The 13,861-nt window shown below is 32.6% G+C and overlaps 1 protein-coding gene across 3 annotated transcripts in view; it reads right to left on the bottom strand.

Annotated features, from left to right (window-relative positions):
- LOC134266968 (nucleosome-remodeling factor subunit BPTF-like) overlaps positions 1-13,861 on the bottom strand; it is a 58,902-nt gene that overhangs the window by 32,651 nt on the left and 12,390 nt on the right. For 2 of the 3 annotated variants that reach the window (XM_062749191.1, XM_062749193.1), the window contains exons 2-9: positions 11,701-12,305; positions 11,547-11,567; positions 11,284-11,325; positions 10,923-10,943; positions 9,426-9,479; positions 3,993-4,037; positions 3,396-3,428; positions 3,223-3,255 (exon numbers count right to left, since the gene is read on the bottom strand). In XM_062749191.1, the coding sequence (XP_062605175.1) occupies positions 3,223-3,255; positions 3,396-3,428; positions 3,993-4,037; positions 9,426-9,479; positions 10,923-10,943; positions 11,284-11,325; positions 11,547-11,567; positions 11,701-12,301 (850 nt within the window). In that variant the 5' untranslated portion in view covers positions 12,302-12,305. The remainder of the gene's footprint in view (positions 1-3,222; positions 3,256-3,395; positions 3,429-3,992; positions 4,038-9,425; positions 9,480-10,922; positions 10,944-11,283; positions 11,326-11,546; positions 11,568-11,700; positions 12,306-13,861) is intronic. The other variant, XM_062749192.1, reaches the window with a different exon arrangement.

Below are 13,861 nucleotides of genomic sequence, written 5' to 3'. Positions count from 1 at the left end.
TATTAAGCTTCAAAGATTAAGAATTCTTACCCCTTGTGGCCCCTAAGTATGTACCATACGATATAAATAACATTATGTATAGTTGTAGATTGTTGAGATAAACATTTTTGTTTCAGTAATGTATTACAAAATATTGACTGCTAAAGAGTTATCAAATAAATACTTTTGGCCCCTCTTAGCCCCTAATGTGATGAGTCAGCACTTTTTTTCTTGATATCATATTAAAGATCTTGTTATTCTGCACAAATATAACTCAGTATGTGTTAACAAAATAATTATACTTTAAAAGATATGATTCAAAATGTCTAAAAAAATCAGTCATGATTCGTGTCCTAAATTTTGACCCCTACCGAGCTTCCATACTAGGCACTTCTGGAAATTTTGAAAACATAGGTACAAAACTATAACATGTCGTCTATCATTCCTGAAAAATTCAGCCTTCTAGCGTTTCTCGTTTTTGAGTTTTTGACCGGACAAAAATATCATATAACAATCGATTAAAGATCGATAACTTTTGACCGGAAGTGAATTTCCAACCAGAAGTCTCTGTCGAGACTGAAGCTCTACTGGTTTGTACTTATAGTTCTTAAGAAGTTGGGACTTGAAACTTTACCACAGCAATAAAAAGAATAATGATCCTTGATTAAGTCTCTTTATGTTCTTAGTATAGTCTACTCGCATGATACATTATATTATAATCGGACTTAAACTGCAGGAGGAGTAGCATTTTGAAAGAATTTCACAGAAATTTCTATTTTTAGTAACAACGGTAACACCGATAATCGAAATCAAAAACCGATACACAGAATTATGTATCTTAGTGTAATATACTTGTGTGTAAATTTATATTGAAACCAGATTAAAACTGTAGGAGGAGTAGCATTTTGAACGAATTTCACAAAAATTTCTATTTTTAGTAACAACAACAACACCGTTCATCGAAATCAAAAATTGATATACAGAATTATGTTTCTTAGTGTAGTCTACTTGTGTGCCAAGTTATATTCAAATCAGACCAAAAATGTAGAAGGAGTAGCACTTTGAAAGAATTTCACAGAAATTTCTATTTTTAGCAACAATGGCAACACCGTTATTCGGAATCAAAAATCGATACACAGAATTATGTATCTTAGTGTAGTCTACTTGTGTGGTAAGTTATATTGAAATCAGACCAAAACTGTAGGAGAAGTAGTATTTTGAAAGAATTTCACAGAAATTTTTATTTTTAGTAACCATGGCAACACCCTTCATCGAAATCAAAAACCGATACACAGAATTATGTATCTTAGTGTAGTCTACTTATGTGCCAAGTTATATTGAAATCAGATCAAAACTGTAGGAGGAGTAGCATTTTGAAAGATTGTTTAAAGACAGACAGACGGACAGACAGACGAACGGACGACGGACGCATTACTATCGCATAAGCTCTTCTGGTCTCTGACCAGTAGAGCTAAAAATCAAGAAAAATGGATCAGGTTCACATTATGACAGATCATCTCTGAAATTTTCAAGTGAATCGACCAAACCGTCTCTGAGAAATCATCTGCACAAAAATTGGTATGGAGAAAAATAATAATAACTAGAGCAAAGCTCGTTGCAAAGCAACGAGTAGGTCTTCCATCCAGTTTTGACCGGAAGTGAAGTCAATAAGAGAAAAGAATGAGTTAAGACGCCTTCAGTGTCTCTAAAATTTAAAAAATTTCAATTTTACGTCAAAACCTTCAAAATAAGCTAATTTGGCTTCTTCTGGTTTAACCGGAAGTGACATCATTTGACGAATTTAGACATTTAGGCATCATTTTCGGCCGACGTCAAAGTCAGAAGTACAAAAAAACTTTGAAAAAAAACTCACATAAAACCATTTGTTCTATTTCTTTTTACGCAAGAGAGAAAGTTTAATTTTTCAACTACTTCCGGTTTACACCGGAAGTTATTCAAATGGATTCGTTTTGTTGATGATTGTTAATGTGAACATAAGTTTTACTTGCCATTATTCAAAACGGTTAAATTTTTCAAAAAATCTCGAAAATTAATGTCACTTCCTGTGTCGACCGGAAGTGACGGATGCAAAATCAAAAGATGCCATGCATAACTGAAAGAGATGTTTTATCATCCTCGAAGATATCGTGATTAAATCTTGAGTGGTTAAGAAGGAGTTGCTTGGACAAAATGGCAATTTAAATATAGAAAATCGGACAAAAAATGTGACCCGAAGTGATTTTACAAAAAATAAAAAAAATCGTCTGGAGATATTATAACAATGCATCATTCCTGAAAAAATCTTTGAAATCAGTCAAGTAGTTTCCGAGAAATCACGTGTACTATGAAAAGGGAATAATAATAATAATAGGAAACATAAGAAAACAGTAAGGTCTTCCGAAGGAAGTCGGAAGACCTTAATAATAAGAAAAAAAGTGAAAAAGAAACAATAGAATAATAGGAGGGTCTTCTGTTGGAGACGGAAGACCCTAATAAAAGTGTAAAAGAAACCGAAGAATAATAGAAGGGTCTTCCGCTGAAGACGGAAGACCCTAATAAAGGTAAAAAAGAAACCGAAGAATAATAGAAGGGTCTTCCGCTGAAGACGGAAGACCCTAATAATAAAGGTAAAAAAGAAATCGAAGAATAATAGAAGGGTCTTCCGCTGAAGACGAAAGACCCTAATAATAAGAAACAATAGAATCACTATAAGGTGTTCCGTTGAGACGGAAGACCTTAATAATAAGAAACCGAGTAAAAACAATATGTTCCCAAACTCTGTTTGGGGAACATAATAACAATTCAATTCTTTAATGTTAATCGTAATATAATAAACTGACATCGTGAAACTACATTCGTTATACTTTTTAAATTCCATTTAATTTGTACTACTAACACTTAAGAAAAATACATAAGAATTTGTTCACTTTTATTCAATATCTTTTTATATATTAGGTAAAATATGTATTGAAATTTTGACATCTTATTCCTTTTAAAAAACAAAGAAAAATGCAGCACAACAATAATATGTATTAGGATATGTATTGATATTTTGACATATCATTCCGTTTTAAAAAAAAAAAGAAAAAAAGATGCAACACTACAATAAATTTAATTTAATTTAATTTAAAATTTCCTTTTCTTTAACTTTCACACCTTGATTGTTTTTTGATAATATAAACATGTTGTGCATGTGTTGATATACATAATTATGTTATCAAAACTTGCATTTCATTTAATTACCTTGTAACTTTTTTGACTCTTCTGTAATAATTCCTAAATGAAAATATTCGATACACAATCATGACAGTTCTCCAATTTAAAGTACAAAGACAATAATTTCAAATCAAAATGAATTCTTTTATAATTGAAAATACATTATATTGTAATGTAAATGACTTTATTCTGTTTTGTACCTTGTATGGCTGAGAGAAGTATCTGTTCATGTTCTGTGGATAAATATCAGAATACAGATATTAACATTTAGATAGTACAAATGAAACGTTAAGATCATGAAAAGCACGCAAGCTAAAGGTCCAATCAGACAAAACAAATGATGAGAATCGCTCAGAAGGAACTCTGAGTTAAGTAATATTACTATTGGGACTTTAAGATAGACTATTATACTTTAATTCATAAGAAGATAAATTTCTGAAACCTTAATGTATCATAAAAAGTTAATATATTTTCCTAATATCATGTGCTTTAACGTGTGTTAAAACATTTTTAAGACAAATAAATCTTTTACACTTATGTTCCTCGCAGTTATATTTGACATGAATTAATCATGTTTTAAGATCATTTCATTCGATCATAAATTATCGTTGGTCTTCCTTATAAATGGATAAAAAACTTCATAAAATTCATTTTCAGAGACGATTGTCTTTTATGTATTTACTTTAAGGATGTTAAAAGGCATCTGATTTGATCGTTTGAAATTTTTTTCCCTTTGTTCTGCTTATCTGATTTTTGACTGTTTTTTATACTACAGAATTACTTCTAAAATAACTTACCTTGAAGTTTTAAAGGTAGCTGATCATCAATGTACCTCTTGTTATCTAAAGAAAATATTACATATTAACAAGAGGCCCATGGGCCTTATAGGTCATCTGAGTATCATGCAACAACTTTCAAAAATATTAAATTTGATTCATGTGTTAAACCAGAGGCCATGGAATTCTGACACAATTTTGAAAGAGGCACAATTGCTTATCATAATTATACACTGAGTATGCTTACTTTGGTTACTTAATAACCAGTGGTAGATCAGAGTAACAAAGAGGAATGCATTTCCACTTCATCAGTTGTGCACCCCATACCACAGGAATCACTGACCCTGGGGCCACATCTTTCATAAAATTGGAAATTTTATTTCATTATGTTGTGGATTAAAACCAAAGTGCAGATTTCAAAGCATTAAATAATTTTCAGACCATGTACCCCCTCCCCAACCTCTAAGTACCTCTGTCCCAGGGGCCAATAAAATAACCGTTTTTGGAAGAAGCAGCTTTCTTTGTCATAAATATAAACTAAGATCATTGGCATAATACCCAAGAACAAAGGAAAACATTTTCAAAGAATTCATGCATTTTCACTAAATAAACATTAGAGCCCCACCCTAACACAAGAAGTCCTGACCCAGGGTCCCTGAAATTCCCAAATCTCAGAGGGGCATCCTTCCTTCTCATATCTATGTACATGCTAGTAGTGGTTAAATACCCAGGTGTAGAAAAAAAAGATGTTTAAAGAATTTATGCATTTTCACTATAATTATAATCAATAAAACCCCACCCTAACACCAGAACCCCTATCCCAGGGCTCATGAAATTCACAATTTTGGAAGAGGCAGCCTTATGCAACATAACTACGTACTTGGTTAGTTTATTTAATACTCAGGAGCAGAGAAGGAGATTTTCAAAGAAATAAATCATTTTTACTATAATCTATATTGCCCAACCCTAGCACTAGAGCCCCTGACCCTGGGGCCATGAAATTAACAATTTTGGAAGAGGCATCTTATGTAACGTCGCTATGCACTTGGTTAGTTTATTTAATCCCCAGGAACAAAGACGAAGAATTTCAAAGAATTTTTGCATTTTCACTATATAATCTAATAAAGCCCCGCCTTGCTACTAGAATCCCTGACCCTAGAGCCATTAGATTCACAATTTTAGAAGAGGCTGTCTTATTCAACATAGCTTTGCACTTTGTTACTTTATTTAATGCCCACAAACAGAAAAGAAGACGTTCAAAGAATTTTTGCATTTCACTATATAATCTATATACCCGCGCCCTAGCACTAAAACCACTTGCAATGGGGCCATGAAATTCACAATTTTTGAAGAGGCAGCCATTTTCAATTCAACTATGCACTTGGTTAGTTTATTTAATGACCAGGAGCAGAAAAGAAGAACTTTAAAGAAATAATGCATTTTCACTATATAATCTATTTAGACCCGCCCTAGTACTAGAACCCCTGACCCTTGGGCCATGAATTTCACAATTTTGGTAGAGGACTCAATTCTAATTACAATCATATCAACAGTTTGACTTCTTGATGTCCAGGAGTAAAGAAGAAAATTTTAAAAGATTGCACTAATTTTAGTGGTTTTTGCCGCACCCCCCAGGCCCCAGGGGGGCAGGGACCATGAAATTCACAATTTTTGTTCCCCTTCACCCATAGATGCTCTATGCTAAATTGGTTGAATTTGATTCAGTGGTTTCAGAGAAGAAGCTGAAAATGTTCAAATGTTAACACACGACGCACGACGACGAACGATAACAGACAGCAATAGGTCACCTGAGTTTACTCAGGTGACCTAATGAAAAATTGCTTTAAAATATGGATACCTGTATACAGACATAAAAGATATTTAAAAACTGTTTAAAAGATAAAGGCGACATACATGACTGTATAGTGGAACATATAATCTTGAAGATAGAATCTTGATAGAGAACGTTTCTAAAAAATGAGAATGTTATTGACAAAACAAGAGGCCCATGGGCCACATCGCTCACCTGAGAAGCTTTGACCATTTTGTTCATTACCAGATTTCCCCCTTGTTATACATAATGCATCCCCACCCTACCCCACTGATCATAATTTAGACATTTTGAAATCTACACCACCCCATGATCCTTCCATGGGCACATATGTTTCAGCTTTTTTGGCCCAGTGGTTCCTGAGAAGAAGATTTTCAAAGATTTTTCCTATATATTTCTATGTAAAACTTTGATTCCCAATAATGGCCCCGTCCTTCCCCCGGGGGTCATGATTCCTACAATTTAGAATTTATACTACCCCAGAATGCTTCCACATAAGCTTCACTTTATCTGGCCCAGTGGTTCTTGAGAAGAAGATTTTCAAAGATTTTTCCTATATATTTCTATTTAAAACTTTGATTCCCCATTGTGGCCCTCCCTTCCCCCGGGGGTCATGATTTGAACAATTTAGAATCTACATTATACCAGGATGCTTCCACATAAGTTTCAGCTTTTCTGGCCCAGTGGTTCTTGAGAAGAAGATTTTCAAAGTTTTTTTCCTATATATTTCTATGTAAAAATTTGATTCCCCATTGTGGCCCTGCCCTTCCCCCAGGGGTTATGATTTCAACAATTTAGAATCTACACTATACCACGATGCTTCCACATAAGTTTCAGCTTTTCTGGCTCAGTGGTTCTTGAGAAGAAGATTTTTTAATGACCCAACCCTATTTTTGTCTTTTCTTGATTATCTCCCCTTGCGAGGGGATATGTCCCTTCATTTTAACAATTTAAATTTCCCTTTACCCAAGGATGCTTTGTACCAAGTTTGGTCAAAATTGGCCCAGTGGTTCTTGAGAAGAAGTCGAAAATGTGAAAAGTTTACAGACGGACAGACAGACAGACGGACAGACGGACGGACGACGGACAAAATGTGATCAGAAAAGCTCACTTGAGCCTTCGGCTCAGGTGAGCTAAAAATGGACATATACATCTATCCCGTCCAATTTACTGCATTTCACATTTTTTGATATTTTGAAGCCAACAATTATCTAAGGCAGCTTTTTGTATCATTTTGAGCACATGAACCTTTTTTACACACGCACTGACAAGGTACAAAATTCTGTCGGCATGTGTGTGTCTAAAAACATCAGTGTATGAGGGTTGTCCTAAAAAGTCGTAGACAGGGAAAACAGTTTAGTTTTTCTCGGCTTAATTGAATTTTTTTCCTTGTCAAAGCAAAAAGTAACATTTTATGATTATGCATTTCAAGCTTCATTATGATATCACATCTAATATTTTTTATAAGAAAATAATGTAAAAAATAAAGAATATAAGTGTACAACGGCGCACGAAAGCAAGCGTAAATTGCGTCTCTTATAAAGTCATGATCTCTTTATCAGCTTCACTCGCGTCTATTAACATTCAATATATTTTTTTAAAGTGATAGACCACATTATTGACTAAGGACTAATTTAATTTTACTACTGTCCGTTTGTTTTTCATTTGTTTGTTTTTTAAGCAGATTCAAAATTCAGTCGAAATTTAGTCGAAAGATCGCCTTACATTGCAGGCAGCAAAGAAGCATTGTTTGACGTCGTTCGTGGTCCATATTGTTCCCAATTGTCTGCGTTTATAAAACAGAATATTGCAAGAGATGCTTGAATTATTTTAAGTATTTAGACGTTGCAACGTGTCATTAGAACATAAGAACCGTTAAAAATTAAAAAGCGCTCATATAGCGTCGCGAAAGAGTTGAACATACCAAGATAATGGAAAAGAACTTCTGTCCCACTGTTTGGCTTAAAAACAAACTCTCATAAGTTCATTTTTATATAATCAATGACAAAATTCCTTATTCTAGGCATATTACCAATACATGTTTATCGATATTACAAAATTGTATTGCGATACAATATTTTTGGTCTTGTATTGCAATATATTGAAATATTGATATTATTGCCCAGCCTTATTTGCGTCATTTAAAAGCGGCTTATTAAAATCTAGACCAATAATATCTCCTTTTAAATCAGAATATTCATAGGAGTAGTTTATTTCATGGATTAATTGTAAATGACAATACTTTCTGTGGTGATGGACAAATTGCAATAACATCAAACCTTTGTTGTTTACTATTTAAACCAACTAAACAAATCATCCAATCACCACTACCAGAAAGTACTAATGAACATACGTTTCGTGTCTCCAAGCATAGATCTTAGACAATGAAAGATTTTGAGCCAAAATTCAATATAAATCAGGAGAAAACTGGAGTTGAAAAATACTTTATATGAAATTTATTTATGTGACCTCTGCACTCTTGCGAACATTAATAAGATGCAGTAGTATATGAAAAAGAGATGCTATGGAGCGACTAAAGACAATGCACAATTGCAAATATGTTCCTTTGATGTTTGTAATTCAAAGTCTATCTTTAATTCTATTGAACTAATCAAGGGTCAGAAATCATAGCGTGGGCAAATAACACAGCGCGAAAGTACTCTGACAACAGAACTTCTTAAAAGCAGTAAAGTAGAAAAATATTTATAAACATTGATATTTTTATCAAAGGCTGCCCATTAGATATTGTTTTTAAAAATCAATGTATATCAAAAAATAAAAAGTTACAAAAATCTCGGCGTATCCCGAAGTATCTTTAATGTAAATTAAAACAGAGGTTTCTCGCTGGAATACATTGCTGAACAACTGCTTTGATAATTAGAAGGTAACAAAATTTTCAGTACCAATCACTTTAAATTCATTCAAAATTTTATAATTTGTGAACATCAGTAAATTAACATTCGAAATTAGTGACTTACTAAATTCTAGGACACTGCGTACATGTGCGTTCCACATAGTGATACAGTGGGCCATACATGTCAAATTTCTAATCAATGCTCGTCTCAAATATAAGTACAGGTTATAAATAACAATGTCAAATAGTTTACTTGGAAATGAACTTGATTGGTGCGTGATACGATCTAGTGAGAAGCCTTCAGGGCTTCACAGGATTTAATAACCTGACCAATCAAGTTCATTTTTTAATTTTTTTTATTATTACTTACTCTAAATGTAAAATATAATACCCAAATTACTGTAAACCAACTTTTATTCGCGACGACTTTATTTCGCGATTAACCGGGAGTAAACTAGTTCGCGACGATTAATTCGGCAATCAAGCCGTTTTTGGAAAGGTATTTAATAGTAAAAGAGACTTTCGGGACCCGTTCGCGGCGAGAAATATTTGCGCTGACGAGACTCTCGCGAACCTCGCGAAAATTTCTCACACGCGAATAAAAGTTGGTTTACAGTACAATAATTGATATTGGATTTGAAAGATATGTACACGTATCGATGCCCTGAACTTTATATTAACCATTCATATGTCTTTAGAAGGGTCTCGAGAGGGACGTTAAACAATAAACAATCAATCAATCAATCTTTAGAAGAGTTGCAGTACTTACCATGCATCCTTTGATGAAGCAGTGTGTTGGTTTGTTCTACTCTGGTAATTTTCACTACAATCATTGGCATATAATGAGAAATGTGGATATAATAAACAGTGATCGGCATAAAAAAAAATAAATATTGCAAATATGTGAAGATGTTAGAAAACACGGTCACTGAAGATTGGTATTGTAATGCGAGTTTGATTGCGGAATCGTCCATGGCAGGGAGGTGTGAGTTGCTGATTGTCATTAAGTTATCGGGTCTGGATCACACTAATTATTCTAATAAGGAAAAAAAGGGATAGTCAGAGTGGTACCGGATACTAACAGGGTACAAATAGGTGCCTGTAGGGGGCACTGGGGCTCACCCACTATTCCCTTAGAAGTAACTCTCTTACTACATAAATTAGAATAGTTAACGATGGGAAAGCTGTTCATCTAGTTTGACATTGAGGTGTTAGTTTGTCTTTATCGTCTACAGCCAGTAAAACATCAAAATATGAAAAAGATGTGGTATTTTTTTTATTTCAAGTGCACTGGGATATATATATAGTAGACATTCATGAAATTTAATTTTTGTCGTCCATACACCAAATGTCGCGATGAAGGCCGCAGACAGTTTTGTCTTCTCATGTAAAAGTTTTTAAAAATAAATTCTGCTTTGCAGCAGTATAAAACAGGTCGTCTTAGAAAGGCGTACCAAATGTGCTGATATCATTCCCAACCGTTTGTTTGAAGAGCTTGTATCCAAAGAAAAAATGATGTTTTGAATGAGAAATTTTATCATTCTTTTTATTTCAGATAACCTATGTGCAAAATCAGAGTAATTTTTTTATAAACTTTGTAGATGACCAATCACAAGACACTAATGATTTCAAATTCCATTTTAATTGACGAAGCAGCTGTCTATAATATAAGAAGCTAACAATTTAATCTTTCGTGAGGAATGGTTTTAAAGTTTAGAAATGTCATATGTCTCCCTGTTACTGATTTCTAAAAAAAAATGGCAATTTTTAAAAAAAAATTCTAAAAAATCTTTGGATTTTTTTTTTTTTGAGAATCTACATTTAAATTACAATACTTATATAATAAGCTAAAAAAAAATATGTCAGATTTTTCTCCTTTAAAGCAATTAAGACTTTTAAGTGGTAATGATAGGAGCTTGGGAAAGCATTTGCTGGAGCCGCCAATGTATTTTTGTTGTAAGGATTTTTTGGAAGTTTAGGAATCCAGTAAATGTAAGAAAGATGGAACTTTTTTCTGGAATGTTAGGAATTAAACACTTAAATGTGATTTTGAAGAATTTCATCTTTAGGAAATAAACTACGAGTATGAGTTCGATTACCAAATGTGGAATCAAAATCATGTTATTCTATAATACAATCATATAGTGATATACATCGTATCATCATAGTAACAAAATTATATTATATTCACATAAAATTAAATCTGAATTTTAGAATTCTTTTTTACATATATAATAAAATGATGAGAATGTATAAACAAACTTACTTTTCTTGACAGCCAACTGGTCTGAAACACAACAAAAATAATATATTATCTTCAAAGATAGCTACAGAACAGTAACATTATTATAAAATTATTAAAATTAATTGGATCATACACAATTATTATATTGTTTGACAAAAATGTGTAATGTAATCTTGGAGGCGTAATATTTCTTTATTTTGATTTAAAAGTCCAGAAGATGTTTTTTTCAGTTATATTTTATAAATGAAGTTAGCACAACATTCAGGTATATAGAATATGAAATATCATGTTGGAAATGTATTTTGTTTTCTTTTTAGAAAATATGAATTTCATGATCAAAATTAATACGAATATTTTACATTAAAAAAAAAAAAAAACTCACGTTTTGCTGTCCTTGTTTTACTTTCAAGGCGTTCAATTCTCTCTGTATTAATTAATTGAATAATTTCAAGTCAGGTAAATATTTTCCAGAAGAATAGGCTATTATCATTAAAAAAGTACATTGTATGTTGTAATAATATGTAGCTTTTTTTGATCAATTATCTGATAAGTGCAGTTCAGAATAATAAGGTTTTCTTTCAATTTATTCTAACAACACATTATATTGATATATTTGCATGACTTGTCAATTTAATTGAAACATACCTTGTTTTATCTGCATATTTTCTGTCAAGATAATTGAATGCTATTTAGTTTCAGAAGAAACACAAATGATTTTTTGTTTATTTTACCTTTGATTTACTACATTTACTAGAAAGATAATGATATTTGTAAATTAATACATAATCATGATTAATACCTTGTATTTTCTTGAATTCTTCAACATACAGCTTGGATCTTCCTGGGTTCAGATCACAAGATAATAACTCGTTTACGCCTCTCTCATACATATCCCCACCGACAGACTGTTTTTCAATTTCTATGATGGCGTCTTTGAGTACGTCCCAGTACTCTTGAAACATTAGGTCATCCACAGCAGCAGTGACAGAATGAGCGGAGATTAAATTTCTCTGGATCCTGATCCTTTCTATGCAGGCCGATAATCTTTTATCACCATTTAGAGGAGGATTTCCCCACCCGGCTCGATGTTTGGGTATGTTACAGATATTCCTCAATATGATATATAATACAGAGATGTCCAGGTCTTTAGCAGTCAAAGTTACTGAACCGGACGCCGTATAGATTTGTTCTTTTTGTTGAGCATTCATAATTCTCTCCAGCCTATTTCTGTTGTTGTCCAGCTCCGACCTAAGGTCAGCTGGTTTGATGTAACGACTTAGAATGTCCCTGAACAAGTCGCTACAGATCGTCATGATCAGCTGACACAGACGGGAGAAGTTCTCTGTTGCTTTCCTTTGATTGAAGTAAGGAGCTGAAGACGGCCCAGGAACGTCACCCATTACTCTAATTAAACAATGAAACAAAACATTTGACGAACTTTTGTTATAATATATGAATAAATTGTTTCGGCGAATACTCGAAAAAAGATTTTGATTTAACTTTGCTTGGCATAATTCCCCTCTTTGAGCCTCTATATATGCGTGTATATTGTTTTAAAATTTCGCCTGACATTTTCTTCATCGTCATGGTGATTTACTCAGCCGCAAACAGTAACATATATACATGAGCAGGCGTCTGCAATGCAGATAAAAAGAAAACACAACAAATCTAGGACATGAACATAATTATTGATTGTTCTTTCGCAAAGCACCTGGCGTTAGATGTGAATGTCACATATTTTTCTGATGAGAACTCAAAAGTGAGGTCCCGTGCCATGGTAGGCTTTGTAACGATAAAGAACACTCACTACTACATTAACCTGATTAGTGCCAAGAATAGATCTAAATTCGGAGTCTGTTGAAATATGTGTGAGCAAAAAATCTTATTAAACAGCATATAATCAATCATTTATTGTTATGTCATGCCAACTATACAGATTTTGTTGGGTTGGACTATTTGAGACGGGTAAAGAAATGTTTTCAAACGAGACTTTAAATTGATAATTCCATTTCGTTTCTGACGCGTTTACCAAGTTAAAACTACAAATCAGTGGCGGATTCAGGATTCTTGAAAAGAAAAACAGTTTGGCTGACTGTGGACTGTCTTTAATTGCGACTCGTCCATCTGCATACAATTTATTTTTCTTCTTGAAAATATGTCATACAAACGATAATTAATTTTCAGAATCTTCTTATCAATAATTTTTTTAAAAAATCTAAAAACTAGTCACATAACATGTAACTTATAAGAAATGACCATTTTTATTGATTTGTCCAGATATTCAATTTATAAAGGACAGAACACAACATAAGTAAATAAATAATATCATTAATTGATATAGCTGTTACAGCTTATCATGAACAAAAATACATCGCTGCTTTCATTTCCGAAATTCTTCACATTTTTTCGATACTTTTTTATTTGTGACATTTATTTCTTTTTACATTGTATTTTAAAATATTTGCAAGTATTTCTTTGGTTATTCATTGGTAACCAATGAGGCTTTATGGAATTTGATCTCGTAACCAACCATTTCCGAGTTGATCTTAAAAGGATATTCTATTTCTTTAACTTATGAGCAAAACTTGAAAACACTTATATGGCCCTTAGGAAAAAATAAAAATTTTTCTCTTCATTGATATAGAAACATTTTAATTTTGATTTAATGATTTATTCATGATATATTCTTTAATTTATTACATTAGAGAAATCTTCAATCCTGCTTTCATTGCCGAAAAATACTACCAAAAAAATATTGGAGCTGAAAACTTAAAATTGTCAGAAATTCAAACTCTAATTTGTCGGCAATGAAAACCTGAAAAAAAAATAAAAACAAAATCGGAAATGAAATGCTGCCAAATACATGCAAGTAGATGCAACATTCCACTTAATAAAATTAACATATCGACATTCCTTTAAAAAATGAAAAATATTGAAGAATATATATAGATCTATGCCTG

Source organism: Saccostrea cucullata, unplaced genomic scaffold (genome assembly GCF_032062105.1).
Source record: "Saccostrea cucullata isolate Sc308-1 unplaced genomic scaffold, CSIRO_AGI_Scuc_v1 ctg2414, whole genome shotgun sequence".
NCBI lineage: Eukaryota > Metazoa > Mollusca > Bivalvia > Ostreida > Ostreidae > Saccostrea > Saccostrea cuccullata.
The sequence above is the reverse complement of the archived record's forward strand: the minus strand, read 5'-3'. Positions and strand labels throughout refer to the sequence as shown.